Source organism: Theobroma cacao, chromosome 7, assembly GCF_053813885.1.
Source record: "Theobroma cacao isolate CCN51 chromosome 7, ASM5381388v1, whole genome shotgun sequence".
Classification (NCBI taxonomy): domain Eukaryota; kingdom Viridiplantae; phylum Streptophyta; class Magnoliopsida; order Malvales; family Malvaceae; genus Theobroma; species Theobroma cacao.
In genome coordinates, this window is record NC_142645.1 from 5,561,230 (window position 1) to 5,587,051 (window position 25,822).

The following is a 25,822-nucleotide window of genomic DNA, read 5'->3' on the forward strand; positions in this document are numbered from 1 at the left end:
AAAAAAAGGTAATAGTAAATATTTTTGTTTCTTAATGTTTTGGGCTTCTAATATTTCTTCTCTTCTTTTTGGAGAGAGAAAATTTCTAATCTTGATACATAAATGAGCTGGTGCGGATAAGAATTTAGATTTTTTTTAATGTTCTGGTTATTGTCGATTGTTGTCAATGACTTTGTTCTAACTCTCAATTGAGCAGCTTCTATTTTTCAAAAATGAAGCATAAAAAACATAAATCCATGCAAGTAGATATTCAAAAGAGACAAGTACACGAGTGGTGCCTTTGCCTAATAATTATTATTTATACTTATACACAAGTGGTTTAATGTGGGTTTGGGACATATTTGGTATTTTTTAAAGCTTTTTCTTTGTACGAGGTTATTTTAGAATTTTCAAAATATTAGTATGGCAATTTGCGTCTTTTTCTCAAATTGAGGAGAACTAAATTTTTTATTAGTTTTAAATTGATTCTAATTTTTAAATGACAAAAATAATAATCAAAATTGCCTTCGTAAGAAGCTGGCCAAGTTTCCATTCTTCCTCCAATCAGAGTGCAGTTCACAACAGTGAATAATTTTCCAAGACTTACAACACTGATGCCGTTCACATTGTGCTGTTGTTTTAAATTTAGTTTTCCAATGACAAAAATAAATAAAATAAAATTATTTATATGAATGTATAAATCCCACATTCAGTAAATATTATTTACTTATAAGTTTATAAAAGCCTATGGTACAATGTTTAATTGCCCTGCAAGTCGAGAAGCATTGCTTGTGACCATGCGGGGCTTGAATCGCTTAAACACAATGGATTATGTGACCCTTGACCCCAGCATGTTGCTTGGCCCTGGGCCAGAAGGGCACTCTCATCCTCCACAGATGGGTAGCCAAATAAAATATGTTGATTTCAAGCAAGCTACCTATCTTCCCTGGTTAGCTCGTTATTTTTTTTCTCTAGATTAAAAAAATAAAAAGTTCATAAGTGTAATGTTTTTTTTTTCTCTTGATTATGTAAAAATTATATTCACCAAAAAAGAGCATGCAGGACAGCCTCACTGGACACCTTCATCATCCAGCACAGCGAGAATGTCTTTGGTATGGAGGAGTATTGTTCAACTTCCTTCTATTGAAGGGATGCAAAATCTGGTTGGTTTTCATGCCTGTCGTTGGATTGCAGGTAACAGTCAGACTATTTTCTTCTGATTTAACAAGTGGATTGACGACATTCCTCTTGCATCTAAATTCCCTAGACTCTTCTCTTTGGTTGTTGACAAAGACATGAGAGTCCTTGACGCTTGTCAGAATGGATTATGGTCAATCAATTTTAGGTGCGAGTTGTATAGCTGGGAGAAAGAGGACTTGGACTGGATTTTAAACTCTCTTTCCTCTATTTCACTTGTGCCATTGAGAGATGATGAGCTGGTCAGGACGCATGATTCTAAAGGCTTTTTTTCAGTCAAAACTCTTTGCTCGCTATTGGATTCCACAGGTGACTCCAACATGGTCTGGTTTCACTCCATTTGGAAATTGGCTATTCCCCCAAAGATCCAATGCTTCCTATGGTTGGCGATCCTCAACTCTATCCCTATGAAAGTCTTCCTCTCTTCACGTGGAGTCCATTTCTCCCCCGACCAGCTTCGTTGTGTGTGGTGTGGCCAAGTTGAGGAGTGTTGTTCTCACATCCTTCTCACCTGCCCGTTCAATTGGAGAGTTTGGAGTTATGTTCTTAAATGGTGGGGAATCTCTTGGTGTTCTCCGTGTTCTTTATCCTCTTTTATGCTAGCTTGGGATGGCTGCCCTTTTGGGGGAATTATCTATAAGAGATGGTTGATTGTTTGTGCTACTTCATTATGGTCTCTTTGGTTAGTGTGAAATGAGACAGTCTTTAACTCTAAGGTATCGGATGGCCTCCAAATTTTTTTCCTCATCAAATTATGCTCAATGTTCTAGATACGAGCTTCTAAAGGTGTCGATGCCATTGATGATATGGGATGGTGGACTGACCCACGTCTATCTTCAAGGAGGAAAGCACCACATCACCACCACGTGGGCACTTCATGGTCTCCACCCCCCACTGGTGAATTCAAATTTAATGTCGACAGCTCAGCTAAAGGCAAACCAGGACTTGTTGCTTGCGGCGGCGTCCTTCGAGATTCTGATGGACGTGTTGTTGGCCTTTTCTTTTGCCCTATTGGCTTTCATGACTCCAACTTTGCGGAGCTTATGGCCATTCTTAAGGCTCTTAAACTCTTTGCTGCTACTCCTTATACATTGCAACGACCTCTCCCCGGTCGCTGTCGGCGTCCAAGACTTCCGGAAAAGACCCGCCAAGTCTTGATCAAGCCTGTCTAGAATTTGCTCGTTAATCCACTACATTCAATCACCATGTAATATTGATACTTTCATATACTAAATTGAACCATAAATATAAAATTCAATACAAACTTTTTTCCTTTTATTCGTAAGTATATACATTAAAATCTATTATCTCCAAATTAATGCTTATATAAAAATTTAGAATTCGTTTACAACTTAATAAATAAAATGTTACGACTTGACCTCTAACAGCGGAGCGACTCAAAATAAAATGCTAAGAGATGCCTTTACCTATTCCCAGTGGACCGAACGCGTCACTAACTACACGCTAGGCTGATCTCTATCTGCAAAAGGGGAAATAAAGGGGTGTGAGTCTTATAGACTCAGTGATAATCATCGACTCAGGGAGTAGGGCGTAGATGGAAAATAAGCAAATGGTAGATCAGTTGAATATAAAAATGCAAGATTATAAAAACGCAAGATTATAAAAACAATTCGTTTCAAACGAGGGTTTGTGCCTTATATAAAAATCAAGAATTTTTTATAAAGTATAAATAATCGAGGTAATAAAATTTTTCGCATCAAAATATATTAATAATCATTTTCGAATCAAATCAATAAAATTTAGCAAGCTCCCGCAAAACTAAATAATATTTAAAATCATGCCCAAATCATAACTCGCCCCATATGCGAGGAATTTCAAATTTATTTCACAGATAAACAAATAGGGAAGCTACGAAAAACCGTTTAATTCCATTTTCACCATGCAGAGAAATAGAATTCATAATATTAAAACTTATTTCAACTCATATAAAACCATTACATTTTTGTCAAAAATAAACAACATGGCTTATGACTTCCTTAAAACTTTGGCTCGTGCCAAAATCATTCTCATACTCGGTTGTCAGGGATACCTTGGCCTGGGTTATCCCAACCGAGTCCGCCAAGGCTTTTAAAAAGTTATGTAAGCATAAATCATGTTTTTATTTTGAAAACATAGCCGTTCCTTGACGTTGGCTGAGTTCACCCCCATGTGGTGGTTTGGCATGAAGTGAACTCTAAAGTTTTACCTCGGGAGTTACCCTACGCGCCTCTCCGACCGAGGTACATATATAACCAGATTTCGTACCCCTTTAATAGGCTGGTCCATAGAATCCGCCCACTGCAGCAAGCTAAACCCACCATACAATAAAATTCAACAGCATGATGTGGCAATTATTTTACAACACAGCATGTCAAGGCAAAACAACAGTTTATACATTTTCAACACATTTACCAATCCAGCCAATCATGCCAACATTATCATAAGTCATTTGATTCAAAATACAATTTATAACACAACAAGTAGTAGTCTCCAATTACTCTTAAATTTCTTGATTAAAATGAAATCACCTTTTAAAAGAATTCAAATTTGCTCTTCGAGGGGATATTTTAAATCTTTCTCAAAATATCCGTCCCCACATCACGTTAAAACTCTCTTTTCGTAAAATGTTCATTGTAAATATTTGCATGATATTTTGTATCAAAATAGCATGGTGAATATGTAATAAATTTCATGAATGCACACCGCACAAACAATAACGCACAATTTCCTTTGATGTAAATCTTTTTCAAAAAGCTTGTTTTCCGATTTAAAATACTTTACGTTTAATATATATATATATATATATATATTTCAAATGATTTCTAAAAATAACTTACACCCATAATTCTTTAAAATTCTATCAATGCATGCTTTCCATAAATTTTGCACTTCACATAAAATATACGTACATGTATATATATACGAAATTTTTAAAATTGACATCCTCTACTCACCTCATAATAGTGAGATATTACTTCACTATTAATTCGTACGCGTATATAATTATTCCTATTTGTCGATCACATACTTCGTTCGGCACGCCTCCACGACAAACTTTTCTAGCAACAATTTAAACTCAGTATACTTAATCACACATTTGTATAGGTAGCAACTTAATTAAAAATTCCTTAAGCAAGTTGCATATTTTTCATCCAAAATATGCACGATATTAAACTACCCATAAACCTTAAAATATAACATTAACTTACCATTTGGCCTTTTTCATTTCTTTATGACCTTCGGGCCCTCTCCATGGGCTTCTCCATTTTTTCTATTTGGACCAAGCCCATTTATTTTTATTTCTTATTGGGCCATGCCCACTTATTTTCTATTGGGTCATGCCCACTTATTTTCTATTTCTTTTCTTTTCTTTTTCTTTCTTTTTCTCTCTTCCACCGTCACTCCCTTCACCACCATGTCTTCCTCTCTTCACCACCATGGCTTCCTCTCTTCCTTTCCTCTCAAAATCGGTCACCAAAAGCCTCATTTTCTCACCCTTTTTGCTGCCATTTTCTGCTCTAAAATTAGCAGATTTTCAGCTCAATTTCCAGCAACAAAACTTCTTAATTTTGGCAGCACAAAGCTGTCCAATTTTCCTGCACAAACTACCAGCAAACAGCTCCAATTTTTCTGTACAAATAGGCAGCAAACAGCTCCAATTTTTCTGCACAAAGTTGTCCTTCAATGGCAGTAAAAACCTCCAAAAAGTTTCAGCAACAAATTCACACAATTTCAGCAGCAACAACCTTGAATTTTCAGCTTCAAAATCAGCCATAAAAACCTCAAAAATTCCAGCAATTAACCTCAAAAAAATTCAGCTTTCTTACCTCAAAATTTTCAGCTTTTTCTTCCTCCAAAAATTGCAGCAAAAAGCTCTCTTTTCCTCCCTCAAAGTGCAGCAAAACCATGCCAAGAAAGGAGCAGAATTTTTCGCTCCTTCTCTCTTCCTCTCCCACGGTTTTTCTTTCTTTTTTCCTTTCCTTTCTTTTGCTTGACTTTTGGTTCTTTCTTTCCTCTTCATAACCGACTTCTCTTCATTTCTTTTCTTCTTTCATCTCACATGGCCGACCCCACCATCATTTCTACACTCTTCTCTTTTGTTTTCTTTATTTTTTTGTCTTTCTTCCTTTCTTTTGTATGGCCGGCCATTCACCTCACTTGGTTCCAAATTTAGTATTATTCCAAATGACTTTGACTTTTCTTCATTCCCATCCAAACCACATCATTCCCATTTTTGACTCATGTGGTCACTCATGTACATAGAAAAATATTGTTTGACTTTTCAACATCTTTTTTTCATTATTTTATCATTCATTTTATTTTTATTTTATTTTTATTTCTTCAAAACAATAAAATTTACATAATATGCATTAACTTCATTTTATTTGGTACTCAATCTTTCAATTTTTGTATCTTAAAATTTGATTGTTCTGACACGTTTAAAAATTTTAATTTTCTTCTATCTTCCTTTTCTTACACGTGTATAATCAAAATATCGAAATCACATTTCAACACGGTGTCACCATAATATTTAAATATTTACTTACCTGTGTTAGCTCAATTTAATAAAATCACACTGACACAATTATCGTCATTTTCCTTCAAAATTCTTCTTTACTTCTTCTACCCCACTTAAATTAGTCATAATCCATTTTTCATGACTAATTCCGACAACATATAAAATATTAATATTTTAATATTATTTTATTAAATAAAATATTATTTTATTTCAAAATTTTTCACTTGCCTTCTTTGGTCCCGAAACACATCTTTACATCTCGGTTTACTTCCGAATCATCCTTTAGCTTACTAATTCCTCTCCAATGAAAATATTATTATTTAATTATTATTTTTACACGCGCGAAGCATTTTATTCTTGAACACTCCTTTCATCCTTTGTCGCTCTTTAGCATGCCAATTCACATCAAATGATCATCCGTTTGATCAATAAGGTCTTATTTGTGTCCAACGAGAGTGCGGGGTATTACATACATCATCTCCCTTAATCATTGAATCTGATTCACGCGTTGCTCTCTCGTGGGTTAACTCAGTTGAAAAAAAACCATGGGACAAATGGAATATTTTTAACGAGTTAGACTCTCTCCGCGTTATGCTAGGTACAGTTTTTTTGAAGCATATCTTCAGAGAAGGAAATGGTTTTGCTGATTCCTTGGCAAAGTATGGTGTCAATAATAACACATCATTTTTTGCTTGGTGGTGACCTCAATGTTCTCTTTGATTCTAACCTCTTTTGTTGTTCTTACTCTCTGATATTTGGATCACCACATCTTGTTTTTCTCACCAACGTTTGGCTGCTCTTTACTATTCTGTTTTTTTTAGTTCATTTCATAGGCAAGGCTCTCCTCAGGTTTTTCTTTTGCCTTTGATCTTTTGTAACAGTGAGTACCTCTCATCTGTTACCTGCGGTTGCTATTCTTATGGCTGACATGCCTTCTTTTGCACTTACTAATTAATCTTAATGAATGGCTTAGCAAAAAAAAAAAAAAAACTAAAAAAGAGCACGTATGCAAATGAATTATAATGGCTCAAATAATAAAAAAAAAAGTCTTGAAATATAAATGCATTTTTGTAATTAGGTTCTTACATTTTTTATTGCACCCAATTAAGTTCTTTTTAATTTAATTGTGCCCAATTGAATCGTATTCTTTTGTTTTACCTAATTGAGTGTCTAGTTCAGAAGTGTAATGTTTTGTTTTTCTCTTGATTATGTAAAAATTATATTCACCAAGAAAGAGCATGTATGCCAATGAATTATAAAGGCTAAACTAATAAAAAAAAGTCCTGAAATATATATGCATTTTTGTAATTAGGTTCTTACATATTTATTGCACCTAATTAAGTTCTTTTTAATTTATTTGAGCCCAATTGAATCATACTCTTTTATTTTACCTAATTGAGTGTATATATGAACTCTAACGTGATGTGCTGACTAGAAACGATAAGGACTATTGAAGTGGAATTTCTTATGATTTAAATTGTCGCTCAAACCACAACGAAAGCTGATGATGTGGCGTACCACATCAGTAATACTTGTTATGCTTAGTCAGCACGTCAGATTAGATTTCACTCATTCAAGAATTGATATTGATAGTTTTCCTTCAGAATATATTTGTTATATTTTGATTACGAGTTTAATTGGGCACAAATAAAAAATTTTAATTAACTATGATAAAAATGTAAGAACTCAATGCAAAATTACATACAATTGAATAGTTTTTTTAATTATTAAAGTTTTATGCTGCCAGCTGTTAAAGAAAAAAAAAAGGAGATAAAGTAGAATAAGCTAAGGGTAGATATTAAAATCTGTTGGCCTTCCTCATTTTAGCACGTGTAAGCTTAAAGAGTGGTCACGGTAGGCTTCAATTAGGTGACTCTTAATAGTAGGCTTCAATCAACTTTTTTGGAATAAATACTAATATTTTAATATGTAAATAAACATTATCACATTAATTCTACTAAATTATTTTCGACAATTACCTTATAAATAAATTAAAAAAAAAAAGCGGGCTAAAGTCTAGTTTTATTAATGTAAATACAAACCAGGTCTAGGATTGCTATTCAAGGAGCCAAGGTTGACCCTCTTATCTTATCGTAGGCAACTTGTTGGGATGAACCAGGTCTCTGGAGTTTTACTAAGGGTCTTATAGTCTAATCAATTTTAGAGAACAACTTTTAGTGGGATCTTCCTCTTGATGGCAATTATTACACCCACTAACATGGTTGATTTTGGATTAAGATGACTGAATTCATGAACTCTTTGCAATTTGCCAAGGCCTGCATTTAATGTTTCCGGTATAAAGCAAGCTCAAATGTCCATACTCCCTTCCTCAACTCCACATTACACTGTTATCTTCTCGTCATGCTTGTTCCCAGCCCCGCTTTGAATTGCAGTTGGCTTTCCCCATCCAAAATCAAAACTATAATAATCAAACCAAGGTGAACCACCTAAGATCAGAAGATTGCTTACAGTACTTGCTAGGCTTGCTGTCAATAGAAGAGGGCTTTCCCTCCATGATTCCAAGAAAGTCACCATCTTTTTCTTCAGACTGACGAAATAGACTTGTTTGTTTCCCATGCTGCGTTTCTGAGCCCTTTTTCTAGTAGGTCCTTTACTTTCATTGTTATAACTCCACCTAGCATCGCATTTCCAATATATTGTTGAGACAGCTGATGCAATCTTGATTTTGCACTAACTGGTAGGAACAAATTGGTCTCTTCCACGGGATCAAGATTTTTGTAGCGGATAACAGTTCGCCAAATATGAGATAAGAGTGCCTGGAGAGAGGAGATTTTGTCTGTGCCAACTTCAGCATTAGCTTTTGTCTTAAGATTTGCAATGCTTTCCTTTGTGAAATGAAAAAACCTTACTTGTAAACATGGAGGAATGAAGTCATGGAAACCAAACAGACCCGCAAAACCATTTGGAAACCAACGTTGAAACCTCGGGCCTTGGTTCATTCAATGGAACCTCAAAAAATTTCCGCCCAAGAATTAGAAAAATGCACAAACGATGTGCCATCAACCACAACATGATAGTAAGTTCAGCTAATGAAGATGCCATCTACAAGCTCAGTGACTTGTACTGCGAGCAATGGCTTGGAAGTGCCCTCATAATTTTTAAATGATATCAGAAATCAGTAGCAGACCCAGGATTTCGCATTTGGGGTAAAGAGTCGAAGACAATATAAAGCATTAGATGGAAAAAACTCATGTAAAAATTATACAAATAAATTCTGAAAATTCAAAAAATCAATCTTAATAATTTACTGAAAAGAATTAATTAGTATAATCATAAATAATTTAATAATAAAAATAATCATAATTTCTAGATAAACTTAACAACAAACAAAAATTAACAAATATAATAACAAAAATCTCAATCGAAAGCAATTTCCTAAAAAATATTAAGGTCTATTGAGAAATAATTCAATGAGAAGCAATTCCCTAAAATTAATCACAAAAATTAAATACAATATTAACAAACAATTCAATGAGGAAGCAATCCCAAATAAAAAACTTAATTGTTCACTAGAATCTAAGCAAAAAAAAAACACAAATAATTTATAATAAAGCAATCAAACAATTCTTAATAAATAGGTAATAACTAACCTTAAGTGCTTAATCAAATCCTTGTTTTGTTGTTTTCAACAAAAAATGGCTAAGATGGTAATTCTTAAATCAAAATTACTAAGTAGAAATTATTAAATAAAGAAAAATTTTAAAATTGAAAATATTAAAAATAAAATAAGTAAATAAACCAAACTTACCAATTATTATGATATAAAAATTGAGTTACTGGCTAGAGGTTTTCTGCACAGAGAATGCTAACAAGTAAAAAAGTGTAAATATTTTTTTTTTGTTTATACACTATATGGTAAAAAGAAAAGAGATTAAGAGGAGGTGGTTGTGAGGTTTTGGAGAAATAGGGTTTGGGAATAATTTTATTGTAATAGGTTTTATTTAGTCTTATTAAAATTAGTTGTTGACTAATTGGTGTAGGGCATCTCACTAAATAAAAATTATTGTAGGGACAAAATTATAAAATTTTTAAAAAACTAAAGTATGTTAGAAATATTTTACAATTTTTGTAGGGATGAAATTATTAAATTTTTAAAAAATAAAGATAAATTATAAAAATTTTGAAATTGTTGAAAGGGCGGGGGCCACTAGCCCTCCTCCCCTCCGCCTCTGTCAAAAATAGTTATCCTATTAGCTGCAGCATGAACAAACAGGACACCAGCATTGCTGCAGTCAATGAAAAAGGAAGAGGTGTTATACTCGAGTTCAATGGTTGCAAAGGGGCCTGCAAGGGGAGAAAAGTAATCGAGCGTTTGTGAAAGGGAGGTTTTTAATTGGTGGACTATGGTCTGTCCTAACTCTTCCTCTTTTTCGAATTTTGGCTTGTATTAGAGAAGTCCCTTTGGCACATAGTCCATAGGAAGGAACATGAGATCCTAGGAAGGTAACTCGATCCTAGATATGAACAATCCCACATGATCTAAATTCTTGTTCCTAGAGATGAAAAGAATATATCTCCCATATCTCTATATGTTGACAAGTTCTATCCAACAACCATCAATGGCCTTACCCTAGAGCAGACAATCTCTCCACTTAACTAATAGAGGCTGTAAAGAGAGAGGAGGCTGGCCTTCGAATATTTCTTGATGGTGGCAAACAGAAAGGAAAAACAAAACAAAAAAAATGAAAATGATTCTTAATTGGTTGTTAATGGAGTTTAATCACCCAATTCTAAGGGCATTATCCCACCAATACCTTTGCTCCAAGGACAAATAATTTTAACTAAAATTTTTATGTTTTGAAATAAATAAAATTAGTTTAAATATACTGGCTCCTTGGTTGTTTTTGTGCCTTCACTTTAATCCTATAATAATTATGTTAGGCAAATGCCCAAAAGTACATTCGTTTTACACTAATTAATAAGCAAATTTAATTATGTTAGGCAAAAGCCGAAGAGTACATTCGTTGTACACTAATTAATAAGAAATTTTAATTAAATCAAAGAGAATATATGTTCTCGATGGGAAATTTTTAAGCAAATTTAATTAAATTGAAGAGAATATACGTTCTAGCGGAGAGCCGCTCTTAACAGAGAGTCATGAATTCCACATCAAGTGAAGATGTTATAGGTCCTAATAGGGAGTTATGAATCCCACATCAATTGAGGATGTCATAGGTCCAGTGAAGAGCCCTAAATCTCGTCATAGTAGCCTATGGTTTTAATCCACGAAAGAAACCTCACAAGTTGAAGGTGGTTCAAATGCCCAATACACTCCCCACCTACTAGAAGCATATCTATACGATGTGGAATTCAAATGACTCCTCGCTAGGGACCGTGACATCCTTCCCCCTCTTCAACAAGGGTTCACTATCCTCAAACGCATATCACTACCCGAGTTCACTCTAATACCAACTATCACGGCTTACACCAAACCCTATGTGGTATTAGCCACTTTAGTTCACTGGCCTTAAGATTTTGTCTCACAAAAATCACCTCACAAGTTGAATGTGGTGTGAATTCTTAATTGCCCAGTATCACTCCAGTACACATTCGATGTAAAATCTCTTACTCGCCTCTAGAACCATAACATCTTCTCTTGACTGCCCGTTGGGAGCTTCTCTTCAATGTGGGACTTAAAGCTCTACCCATTGAGAGCATATCTCTATGATATGGGATTCACATAGCTCCTCGCTTGGAACCATAACCTTGGACATTTAAGAGTTGACACCATCTTCCTTGATATATACTAAAAAAATTTTGAAATTAACCTTAATCAAATCTATTTTTGAAAATAATTAAATTCAACTAAAAAATAAATACAGCCCATTATCTCTAAACTAAAATTAAATTTAAAAGTTGAATACTGGCCTACACCAAGGCTAGTGAATTAGATACAATTTTCATTGCCTCAATAGTTAGGCAACGTGAAAATGGATGAGTTCCCATTTCTTTTTTGTTCTTTCCATAAAAAAAGAGATACAATTTAAATTTCTATTCTAGAATTTCCTCGGTATCTGTACAAGCATGATCTGCATAAAATTCTATGCTGCAGTAATACACCTTCCAGTGAAGAAATCAGAACACATTCAGTCAGCTATCCCAATATATTATTCACTTATATATGATCATTTGGATTTAAATTGATTTGAGGCTTCTATATTAGGCAGTGATGGCACAGGGAGGTGGAATTTGTTTCCAAGAAATTCTAGGCTTAAAATTATGATAAAAGACTAATATATTCGAATTCAAGATACTCAAGTACAACATAGGACTCATTTTAATTAGTCTGTCATTTTAATTTGACAATTTGAAGGATATAATATCTCCAAAGTGCATATCAAAGTTAGTGCCTTCAAAAGAATCGGCCCATCCATCAGGGCTGCCACCCAAGCTAGGGCTTTAGACCTCAATTTTGGAGAGGTCCCACAATGCTATAATAATAATATACTTAATTATATTAGAAATGCATAAAAATTAAGATAGTTAATAAAATATTTACCTATTTTCTCATCCCTAATAAATAATTATTTTCTCTCACTTCCACATTTCTATTAATTCTCAATTAATCATCTCATTTTTCATTAAAAATATATAAAAATAAAAAATAATTAATAAAATAACATATTCTCTCACTTCCCTAATTATGTGCGTGATGAATTTCAATTTTTATCACTGCCCAATTCCTATAATACTATTAATTTTTTACTATTTATCCTATTTCCAATCAACAAACAGTAATATATATTTAATAATCTTTCTCACCTATTTTTCGTATTTCCATTTAACTTACGGTAATATGTATTTAATGATTTTCAACAGCTATTTTTTCCTATATATAAACAAATTATCTTTTTTTTTCAATTTATAATATCCAAATTCGAATTTTTCTTCCCACATTTGCTCCTTTTTCTTTTAACTTCAATTTTTCTCTAAAGAATACACAAGAAGCCAAAGCAGACAATGCCTCACAAGGATCAGTGTAAACTAAGGATAGTGGGCACTTGTTGAAGTGAAGGAGGATGTTCCCTTAGTGTCATGGTCCTCACGTGGACGTGAATTCCACATTGTCGACATAAAGCTACCAACAGGTAGAGCCATAAAGTTCCCACATTAACGAGAAACTCCCAACGGGAAGTAAGGGAGGATGCCATGGTCTTAAAGAGGAAAGCCATGAATTCTACATAGACTATGTACTAAAGTGATAATAGTCATATAAAGGGTTCACACCACCCTTTTGTGGGACAAAACAGTAAGACCAGCGCGCCGAAGCGGACAACACCTCACAGAGGTTAGTGTGAACAGTGACAGTTGGTATCAAAGCAAACTCTAGGTACTAGTGATGTGTCACTAAGGGCACTAGGCCCTTGTTGAATTAGGGAGGATGTCACGGTCCTCGTGTAGATATGAATCCCGCATCGTCGAGATAATGCTACTAGGGAGTAAAGCCACAACGTCCCCACATCGAATAAAAACTCCCAACGAGGAATAAGGGAAGATACCATGGTTCTAGAGAGAAGAACCATGAATCTCACATCGGTTATGTACTAAAGTGATATTAAGCATATAAGGTTCACACCACCTTCAACCTACGAGGTAGCTTTTGTGGGACAAAACCGTGAGCCCAATGGGCCAAAGCGAACAACACCTCACAAGGGTTGGTATGAATGCATGGATGTGAATCCCACATTGTCAAGATGATGCTCCAAGCGGGTAAAGCCACAAAGTCCCACATCAAAGAAAAACTACCAGCGAGAAGTAAGACAGGATGTCATGGTCTTAGAGAGGGAAGCACTAAATCTCACATCGTCTATGTACTAGAGTGATACTAAGAATATAAGGGTTGATACCACCTTCAAGCACCTTTTGTGGGATAAAACCATGAAGCCAAAGGGCCAAAGCGTACAATACCTCATAATGGTGCGGATTGTAACATTTAATATCAAAGCGGACTCTAAGTACTAGCAATGTGCCACTGAGGACAATGGGCCTTTGTTGAAGTGGGGGAGGATGTCACGGTCCTCGCGTGGACATGAATCCCACATCGTCAAGGGGAGTAAGGGAGGATGTCATGGTCCTAGAAATGGGAGCCATGAATCCCACATCAGCTATGTACTAGATTGATATTGGGAATATAAGGGTTCACACCACCTTCAACTTATGAGACACCTTTTGTGGGACAAAACTGTGAAGCCAGCGGGCCAAAGCGGATAATATCTCACACGAGTTGGTGTGTGGACTGTGACACCTAGTGTGGACCATGTGCATCTTACATCATAGAAGATAGTTAGTGTGATAATGGGCATATGTGGACCTTGACATCTAAAGTTGGGAAAGGAAGCCCTAGTAGGGCTCCACATGGGACTGGGTCATGTCTGGTATTTCTTCAAGTTTCTTTATTGCAAGAGGTTACTTCAAGATTTTAAAAAATTTAACAAGATATTTACGTCCTTTCCTCATACTATGAAGTAATAAATATTTTTTTTAGCTTTAAATTGATTCTAATTTCCAAATGACAAAAATAATGATCACAATTGCCTTCCGAAGAAACGGCCCAAGTTTCCACCCTTCCTCCAAAAGCTGGCCAAGTTTCCACCCTTACTCCAATCAGAGCGCAGTTCGCAACAGTGAATCCAACAGCAAGTTTATCCTCCAACTTTCCAAGACTTCCAACACTGATGCCATTGACATCGTACTGTTGTTCTAAATTAGTTTTCTAATGAAAAAAATAAAGAAAATGAAATTATTTATATGAATGTATAAACCTCACATTCAATAAATAATTATTTACTTACAAGATTATAGATCATTGCCCTCCAAGACGAGAAGCATTAATACTTGTGACCAAACGGTGCATGAATGGCTTAAGCACATTAGATTATGTGACCCTGGACCCAGAAGAGCACTCCCATCCTCCACAGATGAATAGCAAATAAAATTTCAAGATTTCGTTGATGCTGCCTCTACAAGCTAAGCTGGGGTGGGTCTATCCTATCCTCCATGGATAGGTAGCAATTTGTTTTTTCTCAGGATATGTTATTCAATTACAAGTAATCTTAATTTTATTCTCTTTTCTTTATATATCCGAAAAAACAATTGATCTCAAATGGCTTGACAAACGCACACTATACTGCGGCAATGAAGAAAGGAAAATTGAAAATTTTTTCTTTTATATTTTTTACGCATATTTTTTACTCCTTTACTAGTCTTTTGGTAGGGGGATATAAAATTTTACTTCAAAAATGTTGTGAAAGAATAAAATAAAGTTATGTGCGCACTCGATGAGTTCCAAACATCTCTATTCCCATTTCTTAAAAGGAAAGAAAATATACAATTTTACTTTAAAAATGTTGTGAAAGAATAAAATAGAGTTATGTGCGCACTCAATGAGTTCCAAACATCTCTATTCCCATTTCTTAAAAGGAAAAAGAAAATTCAGTCACGTGCATGTATGAATATTCTTTTAATCTGGATAGGATAATAGACAAAGAAAATTAAAATGATTTTAGATTGTGAATTTGAGAAACTAAGACTCATTTGCTGTTGCAAACAAGATGCAGCTAACAAGGTTTATGTGAAACTTGAAAGTATTTCTTTCTGAACATTCCAATCTTGGAATGTGTCCTGGGGCGAGGGTTTATCTGCCAAAGATAGAGAGAGTCTCAGAATACTTATATTGTTTATATTACATAGGCACAGACAACTTACATAAGTACACAGTAATTTACAGACTTATTTCAGAACAGAAGTAGAGATAGATACATCTCCATGTTGAACAGAAGGAGTAAAACCAGCAGGCACTAGTTGCCGGATTTTAGTGGAAATTGATCTTCTGAAGGCATTGGCAGCTCCTCATATATTACTGATTCTTGAAATCTCTTTGGAAGGAAACATCGACCACCAAATCGCTGTTGCAAGTATCTGATTGCAGTAAAGAACAGGCCCAACATAGGAATAATGAAGTCCTAAGCAGTTGAGCAGTAATCTGCAGCAGGATCTGCATAGATGTATAAGTCATCAACTCCAAGAAAATTGCGAACCCTGTCAAGATCATATCCATGAGGTACCGGGGCAAACAAGGGTAATGCTGATGTAGAAGAAACGAGAAAGAGCCTCTTCTCTTGAATTCTGGAGCATGCTCAACAGGCATGAACGGCCCAATAATCTTAAACGCCTAAAACCAAATATTCAAATGACACCTTTTTTATTGAAATTAAAAAAAATTATTAAATTTTTCTTTTTCAATTGATAATAAAGCCCATCCATTTATTCTTTCTTGATATATCCTTGATTTTAAATAAGATTTTATTAATTTTAGTTTTAAAAAACTTCTTTCTCATTAAGCAATACTTACTAAAATTATTAATATGTGTTTAGAAAAGAATCAAATCTACTCATATAATTAAGTATGTCGATTGGACTATTATTTTCCATTTGTATAATTTCTTTTAAAATTTTTTACTCTGAAAATAAATTTAAACTATTAATATCATAATAGTTATTATATTTTAAGTAACATTCAAGATTAAGGTAATATCCTCAAGTTCAATGCTTGCAAGGCGGCCTACAAGGGATGGTTTTCAGTTGGTGGACTATGGTCTCTCCGAACTCTTCCTCTTTTTCCAGTTTTGGCTTTTAATAGAGAAGTCCCTTTGGCGCATAGTCCATAGCAAAGAACATGAGATCCCAGGGAGCTAACTCGATCCTTTGAACTTCCTTCTTGGGGTTGGCAGCTTGAACAATGCTAGCACAGATGAATCGAATATCCCCCATGTCTCTATATCTTGTTAATGGTTCGCATAATGCTCAGAAATTGAAACGTATCTTGTTTATAACCTAACTCAACCATAAGAATAATAATGTATCCATTTAATTGATGATAAGTTCTATGCAAGAACCATGAATGGCCATATCCTTGAGCAGACAATCTTAACAAATAGAGGCTATAAAGAGAGGAGGCTGGCCCTCGGAATATGTCTTGATGTTGGCAAACAGAAATAAAAGAAAATGCTTAAAGGCATTACCCAATTGTTAATGGAGTTTAATTACCCAATTCTAAAGGCATTATCCGACCAATTCTAAAGGCCGGTAAGCGAAGGTTTTCAGTTGGTGGACTATGGTCTCTCCTAACTCTTCCTCTTTTTCCAGATTTGGCTTGTAATAGACAACAAGTCCCGTTGGCGCTCCTAGCAATGAATAATCCCACATCGTCTAAATACTTGATTTTAGAGATGTTTATAAAGGGTTACGCTACTTCCATCTTTGCTCTCATTATTACTTATAAAAGAGAGATCACCACTATTGAAGATCAGACTCTCATATCAAAAGATGAAAAATTTTTTCTTGAAATATTCTTTTTTCAGATGGAAAGGACATTATCGATTTAAAATTTTTAATAATTATGAATCAACCAATGGTTATGAGGAGCTAAAAATTTGAATGATTAATTTTTCTAAATTATGTAATGAAAATTTTAAATTCCAAAAAAAAATCTTTTTCTGCTAAATTATTTGTTAAAAGTGTAACAAATAGATAATCAATGATACAAAAGACATTATCGATTTAAAATTTTCGATAATTATAGATCAATCAATGGTTCCGAGGTGTCAAAATAATTGAATGATTAATTTCTCTAAATTATTTAATGAAAATTTTAAATTCCATAAAAAATATCCTTTCTTGCTAAATTATTTGTAACAAGTGTAACAAAGGGATAACCAATGGTAAAAAAAAAAAAGTACAGAATTGACGTTGCGACTTTCTGTTAAATCAAGGATACAAGAACTTTTGATTCAGCTTGATAATAATTGGATAAGCTTGAATTCAGGACTTCATCCCCTCCACTGTAATAATTGTTTTGATGTTCAGGAAATGGGGAGATATCACTAACCTAAAATGGATAGTGAACTTTCGTAACTTTTGTATGAATGAATGTCCTTTTGGACTATGCGCATAATCCATAGCAAAGAACATGAGATCCCAGGGAGGTAACTCAATCCCTTGAACTTCCTTCTTGGGGTTATTGTCGAGTTTCGTTTTCTTATACCAATATCAGAGATCAATCCTTTCTCAACAAACCAAGCCTTAAAAGCAACGACAACAAATACCACTTAAAAAATTTCAACACGGATGGATAGCCAACTAAAATTTCAACATCATTTCATTGGTGCAACTACTACTAAAAAATTGAATGATTAATTTCTCTAAATTATTTAATACAAATTTTAAATTCCATAAAAAATACCCTTTTCTATTAAATTATTTGTAAAAAGTGTAACGAAGGGATAACCAATGATACAAAAAGGCATTATTGATTTAAAATTTTCGATAATCATGAATCAATCAATGGTTGTGAGGTGTGGAAAAAAATTGACTGATTAATTTCTCTAAATTATCTAATAAAAATTTTAAACTCCATAAAAAAAATCCTTTTCTGCTAAATTATTTGTAAAAAGTGTAACGAAGGGATAACCAGTGATACAAAAAGGCATTATTGATTTAAAATTTTTGATAATTATGAATCAATCAATGGTTGTGAGGTGCGAGAAAAAAATTAAATGATAAATTTCCCTAAATTATTTAATGAAAATTTTAAATTCCATAAAAGATATCCTCTTCTGTTAAATTATTTGTAAAAAGTGTAACAAAGGGATAATCAATGATACACAAAGGCATTATCGATTTAAAATATTTGATAATTATGAATCAATCAATGGTTTTGAGGTGCGGAAAAAAGTTGAATGATTAATTTCTTTAAATTATTTAATGAAAATTTTAAATTCCATAAAAAATATCCTTTTTTGCTAAATTATTTTTAAAACGTATAGCAAATGGATAACCAATGGTACAAAAAAAAAGTACATAATTGACGTTGCGACATTCTATTCAATCAAGGATACAAGAACTTTCGATTCAGCTTGATAATAACGAGATGAGCTTGAATTCAGGACTTCATCCCCTCCATTTGGGGAGATATCACTAACCTAAAATGGATAGCGAACTTTCATAACTTTCGTATGAATGAATGTCCCTTTGAACTTTGCGCATAATCCATAGCAAAGAACATGAGATCCCAGGGAGGTAACTCGATCCTTTGAACCTCCTTTTTGGGGTTATTGCTGAGTTCAGTTTTCTTATATCAATATCAGAGATTGATCCTCCCTCAACAACCAAGCTTTAAAAGAAATGACAACAAATACCACCTGGTGACCCCAACAAACTCAATAGCTTCAAACAATAACAAATTAAGCTCTCATTACCCTATGCTGTATAGATATTTATCATATCGTCATCCACCACAAGAGAAGAGTGAGTCATCCACCACAAGAGAAGAGTGAGTCATCCTAGGTTTGGTAACCATAAGTTGGAATTGTTATACTAATTAATGCTTGCTTCAATTAGACAAACTGGCTTTACTCTTGAGATGCCCCATAATGTCACCCTCTCACCGTGTTACGGTTTGATTTTCACTCACCCAGATCTCCTCAGCTACTTGGTTTATAAGCCTAAAATTACAGCTAACAAGTACCAAGCCACCGTGTTATGGTCCTCGCATGGACGTGAATCCCACATCGTTGAGATAATGCTCTCAGCGGGTAGAGCTACAAAGTCCCACATCAAAAAGAAACTTCTAGTAGGGAGTAAAGGTGGATGCCATGGTCCTAGAAAGAGGAGTCATGAATCTCACATTGGCTATATAGTAAAGTAATACTGGGAAAATAAAGGTTCACACCACCTTTAACCTATGAGGCACATTTTGTGGGACAAAATCGTGATATCAGTGGGCCAAAGAGGACAATACCTCACAAGGGTTGGTGTGGACTGTAACAATTGGTATCAGAGCGAACTTTGAGTACTAGCAATGTGCCACTGAGGACAGTGGACCCTTGTTGAAGTGGGGGAAGATGTCACGGTCCTCGCATGGATGTGAATCCCACATCGTTGAGATAATGCTTGATAATTTTATTTTATAAAATTATTTTAATCCAATTTTGTTATTAAATATTAGCTAAGTCCTCAATTTTTAATTATAATTTACTTATTTTTAATTATTTTTATAATTAGTTTATTTTTAAGTGAGTTATTTTAATTTTATGCTCATTTTTTTAATTTTGCTATTATTTATTAGTTTTATATTTTTCGTAGGAACTAAAAGAATTGCGCTTAATTTTGAAAAGTAAAGTGTTGAAAGACTTGGAAGTTTGCTTACATATACTTCAATGTTTTAGCCATAACTTATAGTACAAAACTCCAAATGATGCTATTCTTTAACCATTGGAAAGATAAGAGATAGAGCTACAATTTTCATGAGATCTCTTTGCCTAGTTCTGCATTGAAGATGGAGAAAATCGAGTCAGAAAATGGTTGGATGTACTATGACGGAAATAGAAATTTTTAAATATTGACAATTGATTTTTTGAGCCTCTCATTACACTTTTAAACCAAATTAAATCATAAGTCAACTTAGGAAACTATAAGTTAAGTTTATTAGTATCAATAGGATATTTTTAAGAATATTAGGATAGACAACTTTTTGGAAACTCAAGAAACTAGAAGTTGATGATGAAACTTGGAGAGCAAGGTGACAAATATTTGTTTTGTTTTCTTCCTTGGCTTTTATTTTTTCTTGTTACTCTCAATGGTTGAAATTATTATAATGTTCTTTGTCTTTGCAATCATGAGTAGCTAATTTCTTTTAGGATTGCAATTGAACTCACATGTAATCCAAATTTTTAATCTCTTTCTTACTTATCTTTAATGGGAATTGAATTGTTTATTCCAATTTGTTCTTAATACTTTTAATTGCTTGGCCACCAATTAAATTGATTTAAGAACTTAAACAAACTTGGGAAAGTGAGTTTAGTGTAAACTAAAATTAGGATAGTATATGATCATATTAATTTATTTGCGTATAAGATAGGGATATATCTATAGGTCATATGTAGATAGATTAGAGTCTAAACTTGATGAATCTGTTTTAATTTCAATTAATATAGGGATAGAGTGTTTTGGTTAAAATTGATGTTTTTATAAAATGAGTCAGGAGACCCTTATAAATAAATTAGGCCTCTAAGTTAGCAATTCAACCCAGTGAAATAAGTTAAGGAAAAGAGGTAAGATTTAGATAAAGTGTAAGAGATATTGTAATCATAGACTTGTTTGATTTAATATTTACTCAACTTATTATTATTTTGATTTTTTTTAGTTTAAATTTTGATTAAGTATTTTTAGTTATTTAATTTAATTATTCGATATTGATTGTTTAGATAAGATTAAATTGTTATAATTTTAATACTTAGTAAAATTTTATATCAATTCTCGACGGAATCGATAGTCTGCTTACTTATATATTGCTTATTCGATATGTATACTTATGTAGTAAAATTTTAACTCACAATGCTCCTAGCAAGTAGAGGTACAAAATCTCACATCGAAGAAAAACTCCTAGCGGGGAGTAAGGTGGATGTCATGGTCCTAGATAGGGGAGTCATGAATCCAACATTGGTTATATACTAAAGTGATACTGAGAATATAAGGGTTCACACCATCTTCAACTTGTGAGGTCCCTTTTGTGGGATAAAACCGTGAGGTCAACGGGACAAAGTAGACAATACCTCACAAGGGTTTGTGTGGACCGTGACACACCGCCCCACTCATTCAATGTCTCAGCCAATATCCGAGTGGTTAACAGGCTCATCCAGCAGCAGTGAGTGGGGTTGTGTAAATGCTAACCATGCAAAGAAGACCCGAGTCCTTTTTCTAAATTATTTAATGAAAATTTTAAATTTCGTAAAAAATATCTTTGGGTGTTAAATTATTTGTAAAAAGTATAACAAAGAGATAATCAAGAATACCAAAAGAATAAAAAATTAACGTTGCGGCTTTATATTTAATCGATTTTGTAATAAAAAATAAAAAAAAAAACAAAATTATACATGTGAATGCATAAATCTCAAATTCACTAAATAATTATTTATTTTACATATTCACGAAATTCTGTGCTTCGGTAATACAGTTTCCAGTGGAGAAATCGTTGAAATTAAATTAATTTGGATTGTAGATTAGGCAGTGATGGCAAAGGGAGGTGGATTTTGTTTCTTCAGCTATACATATGAATGTACAAATCACATGGTCCCTAAATAATTATTTACTTTACATGTTTATAAAAGCCTACATTACATACTAACGCTGCCCTCCAAGTCGAGAAAAAGCATTGCTTGGGACCAAGTGAGGCATGAATGGCTTAAAAATGTTGGAAAATGAGACCCTATACCCTGCATGATATATTAATCAATGACTACTAATTTTAATATTATTCTCTTTGTTTGTTAGTATGTATTATCTTTTATATATCCGGGAAAAACAATTGATATCTTATTTTATGACTTCAAGTGGCTTGAGAAATGCACATTTTATTGCAGCAATGAAGAAGGGAAATATTGAAATTTTTTCTTTTATATTTTTTTATATATATTTTTCGCTCTTTTACTAGTCTTTTGGTTGGGGGATATAAAATTTTACCTAAATATGTTGTGAAAGAATAAAATAGAGTTATGTGCGCACTCAATGAGTTCCAAACATCTCTATGTCCAATTCTTAATAGGCTTAGACAACTTACATAAGCACACAGTAATTGACAGACTTATTTCAGAACAGAAGTAGAGATAGATTCCTCCCCATGGTGAACAGAAGTAGTAATACTAGCAAGCACTAGGTGCTAGATTTTTGTGGAAATTGATCTTCTGAAGCCATTGGCAGCTCCTCATATATCACTGATTCTTGAAATCTCTGTGGGAGGAAACATCGACCACCAAATCGCTGTTGCATGTATATGGTTGCAGCGAAAAACAGGCCCAACACAGGAATAATGAAGTCCCAAGCAGTTGAGTAGTAATCTGCAACAGGATCTGCATAGATGTATGTGTCATCAATTCCAAGAAAATTGTGAGCCCTGTAAAGATCATATCCGTGAGGTACCAGGCGAACAAGGGTAATTCCAATGTAAAAGAAACGAGACAGAGCCTCTTCTCTTGAGTTCTGGAACATGTTGAACAGGATTTGGGGGAAAAGAAAGGCATCAAGGATCAAACCAGCATAAGCTCTTATACCACTCAAAAGGACCTGCTCGTGATCGTAGTATGAAGAATGCCATTCGGTGCCAACAAGATTCTTCCTCCACTTAAGAACGAAGGCAATGAGGCCCCCAGCTATGTATACTGGAAAACAAACATAAAGCCCCCTCTTCTCCGCAATCCACAAGGGCTTTTTCTTTTCATCAGAGCATCTGGCTGTCCATGAGAGCATCAGAAGACGGATCTGCAGCAGAAAAGCCACCATTGTGACAACCCTAATGATCACCTCGTTCATTTCTAGCCACACTCCACTTCTAATCCAGACAGATCTTTCACTATCTTGAATGAACATTGCTTCAAGATTTAGAACCAGAGGGAGTAAGTGTCCCAGGGCTAGAATAACAAGCATGAGAAGTGAAATGAAAGGACAAACGCCAGGGTTCTTTCTCACATGAAAGATTTGAAGTACTACAAAGACGATTGCAAGAGTGTTGGACATGACAGACATGATCATCTCGAAATCCATTCTCCAAATTGATTCCAATGCCAAACTGCGATAATAAGCTCTTCCGGAAAAGCCCAAAGGTCCAAAATTAAGACGGTCAGTTGTTTCGCGCATGCTCTTAATGCTTCCCCTGATAATACCTCCTTTCCTGTCTGAGTTCAATGGAGGAAACTGAACATTCACAACGACCTCGCAGTCCACTGAATGACTTAAAGATCCTGTGTTGGCTGAACTCAGATCTCTGCAGCCAACCATGCACAGATTACCTGTTTCAGAATTATAAACCCCTTCAGCAGAAATTTTGATTTCCACGTATCCATTTGAAGATTGGTTAGATGGATTAAGGCCAGCATCCAAATTCAAACTACGTAGCGTGATGCTTATTTTGTAGCTGATATTAAGCAAGCGGCCACTGGTATCTGACTCATTGCCATAATTTATAGGCCTTGAGCTTGAGGATGGTGTTAGAAAGGGAAATCTCTGGTAAGGCTGATCGCCCACAGCTAGAGGTTTCGAAGAACCCCATCCAATTATTTCTTTAGAGCCTTTGACGATTGAGAAATGAAAAGCCATGTCCCCAGAATAGCCATCTGGGTACTGTCCCCTGCTGTTCCTTTTAGGTTTCTTCTGCGGACATGACCTCTTCACTTTGTCAGTTTCCATGTACTCATACTTCAAACCTTGAAGTTGAATTTGCCCACTGCTGCTACGGTCAGTATTTCGGAACAGAATCCTATCAAAGAAACCAGATTCATTCCTAGGTTTCTCACTCCATATTTCTCCAACAACAGTACTTGTGTTTCTGATAGACAAGATTGCCGGGAATCTCAAGCTCAACCTTGTTGTGCAGTCTCCAACATGAGACTTCTCCAAGGAGCTTGATGCATCAAAGATTCGGCAAGCAGCAATACAAAGCCGATTCTTCCTTGCATCCCAAGATCCTTCTCCAACTAATGAAGTGCTGAAATTGGAAGAGCGATAATACCGCATAGAGTTATCGTTAGAAAATTCTATCAGAAACCTCAAGCTGAGCTTATCCTCCGAGCACTGAATCATGCTCAAAGACATGACCTGTGGCAAATATCCAATACCATCACCAAATGGATTGCAACTCTTTGAAGAAGCACAACCGCTTCCATACTCCAGTTCAAAATAACTGGCTCGACCTAGAAACATATTACAAATAGTTCGAGTCCGTGATAAGCTGAGGGATGACTTCTCTGGAACATCAGTCCCCCCAGGACACCCTTGAGTTGATAGTTTTGAAACTTTGGTGTACTGGTAACTTACTTGAGGAAACATCAGCAAGGAAATTTGACCAAAGTAATTTGGTTCATCAGCAGCGTACAAGCCATCCATTGTTCCAGTGACTAAAGTGTTGATAGTGCTTGACTGCTTAAGATTATTCAACTTGAGAACAGCTGCAAGATGAAGCAGTTTACCTTCTTTGGAGTAAGTATAGCTTGTTCCCACCATGCAAAGCCTCCCGGTAGTTCTAGACCAGAAGCCTTGAAAGTCGAAGTCCAGAGCTCCACGATTGCTTGAATCACTTAAATGTGAATACAATGAACCAGAAAAACTCTGTTCATAGTAATACGAGCTTTGGAAGATCAGGTTTCCTTCTACCTTGAAGACATCCTCAACATGAGTTGTATATACGTGGTGAGCTTCGAAAGTTAGAACTTTCGATTCAGATTGATAATAAAGAGATGAGCTTGAATTCAGGACTTCATCCCCTCCACTATAGTAACCGTTTTGACGTTCAGGAAATGGGGAGATATTGAACTCCTCATTAACTGGTTTTGATTCCTGAACAACTGAATCACAGTAATGACCATAATTAGATTGAGATGCAGTGGAAGAGACCATATTCAAATAGAAGAAAGAGGAGAGGAAAAACAGCAAGGAAGCATGAAAAGCCGGTAGTTTTGTGGAACAATCCATAACTATAGGCTTGAATTTCTTGAGACAAGAAGATTGGGAGCAAGAACTTATAGCAAACTTGGAAAAGAGGTGAAAGAATATATAGCTCTATATCTCTCACTGGAGCTGAGGTGAACTGGACCCAAGGTGGTGGTCGGTCGAACGTCGTAGGAAATTTCCTAGATCAAGAGCTTGGAAAAAAGAGCTCCTTAAGACTTGACTAAAAATGAGCAAAGGATAAGTCTTCCAACCATGTTGGTTTCAGTTCATACATGGCCGAAGTCAACAAAAAGATAAATTTCTGTACTAAGTAAGACAAATTTTCTACTTTGCAAGTGATAGAACATTATGACATGTTATCCTTAATCAACTAATTAAATAATTAATCAGATCAGCATCCAAAGCCAACACATTATTCAATTTAGTTCAATTGAGACAAGCCTAAAATATATGTGGGGTCCTGATTGTTAAAATCATACATTCAGCAGGATAAAGCAGGAATCCAGAGGACCACTCAATTTAGGAACACGTAATCCAATTAAGTTGTTTGTTTTAGCTGAAAAGGTCTTTGGGACCATACATTAATCTTCTTTACAGAGATTATTTAAC

General features: G+C 34.7%; 1 protein-coding gene, 1 long non-coding RNA gene and 1 pseudogene across 7 annotated transcripts; all 3 read right to left on the reverse strand.

Annotated features, from left to right (window-relative positions):
- Nucleotides 1–1,768: 1,768 nt before the first annotated feature.
- LOC108662675 (uncharacterized) lies at nt 1,769–5,415 on the reverse strand. Of its 6 annotated transcripts, none has more exons than XR_016027628.1 (5): nt 5,004–5,414; nt 4,386–4,922; nt 4,131–4,230; nt 2,604–2,656; nt 1,769–2,340 (listed from the first exon to the last, which is right to left on the reverse strand). It is a non-coding gene; the product is annotated as an uncharacterized LOC108662675 (long non-coding RNA). The 6 variants fall into 6 exon arrangements; XR_016027626.1 differs by lacking the exon at nt 1,769–2,340 and adding an exon at nt 3,383–3,484 and having other exon boundaries at nt 2,467–2,656; nt 5,004–5,415; XR_016027627.1 differs by lacking the exon at nt 1,769–2,340 and adding an exon at nt 3,383–3,484 and having other exon boundaries at nt 2,467–2,656; nt 4,131–4,235; nt 5,004–5,415.
- Nucleotides 5,416–7,956: 2,541 nt separating this feature from the next.
- LOC148761537 (putative acetyltransferase At3g50280) lies at nt 7,957–8,810 on the reverse strand (annotated as a pseudogene).
- Nucleotides 8,811–22,280: 13,470 nt separating this feature from the next.
- Nucleotides 22,281–25,506, reverse strand: LOC18593981 (uncharacterized). Its single transcript, XM_088808252.1, has one exon. It carries the CDS (start codon nt 25,232–25,234, stop codon nt 22,424–22,426), a length of 2,811 nt encoding a protein of 936 aa, XP_088664378.1. The 5' UTR covers nt 25,235–25,506; the 3' UTR covers nt 22,281–22,423.
- Nucleotides 25,507–25,822: the final 316 nt, after the last annotated feature.

Coding starts and splice junctions, on each gene's coding strand:
- LOC18593981 (XM_088808252.1), bottom strand. CDS start 25,234: ATGGATTGTTCCACAAAACTACCGGCTTTTCATGCTTCCTTGCTGTTT.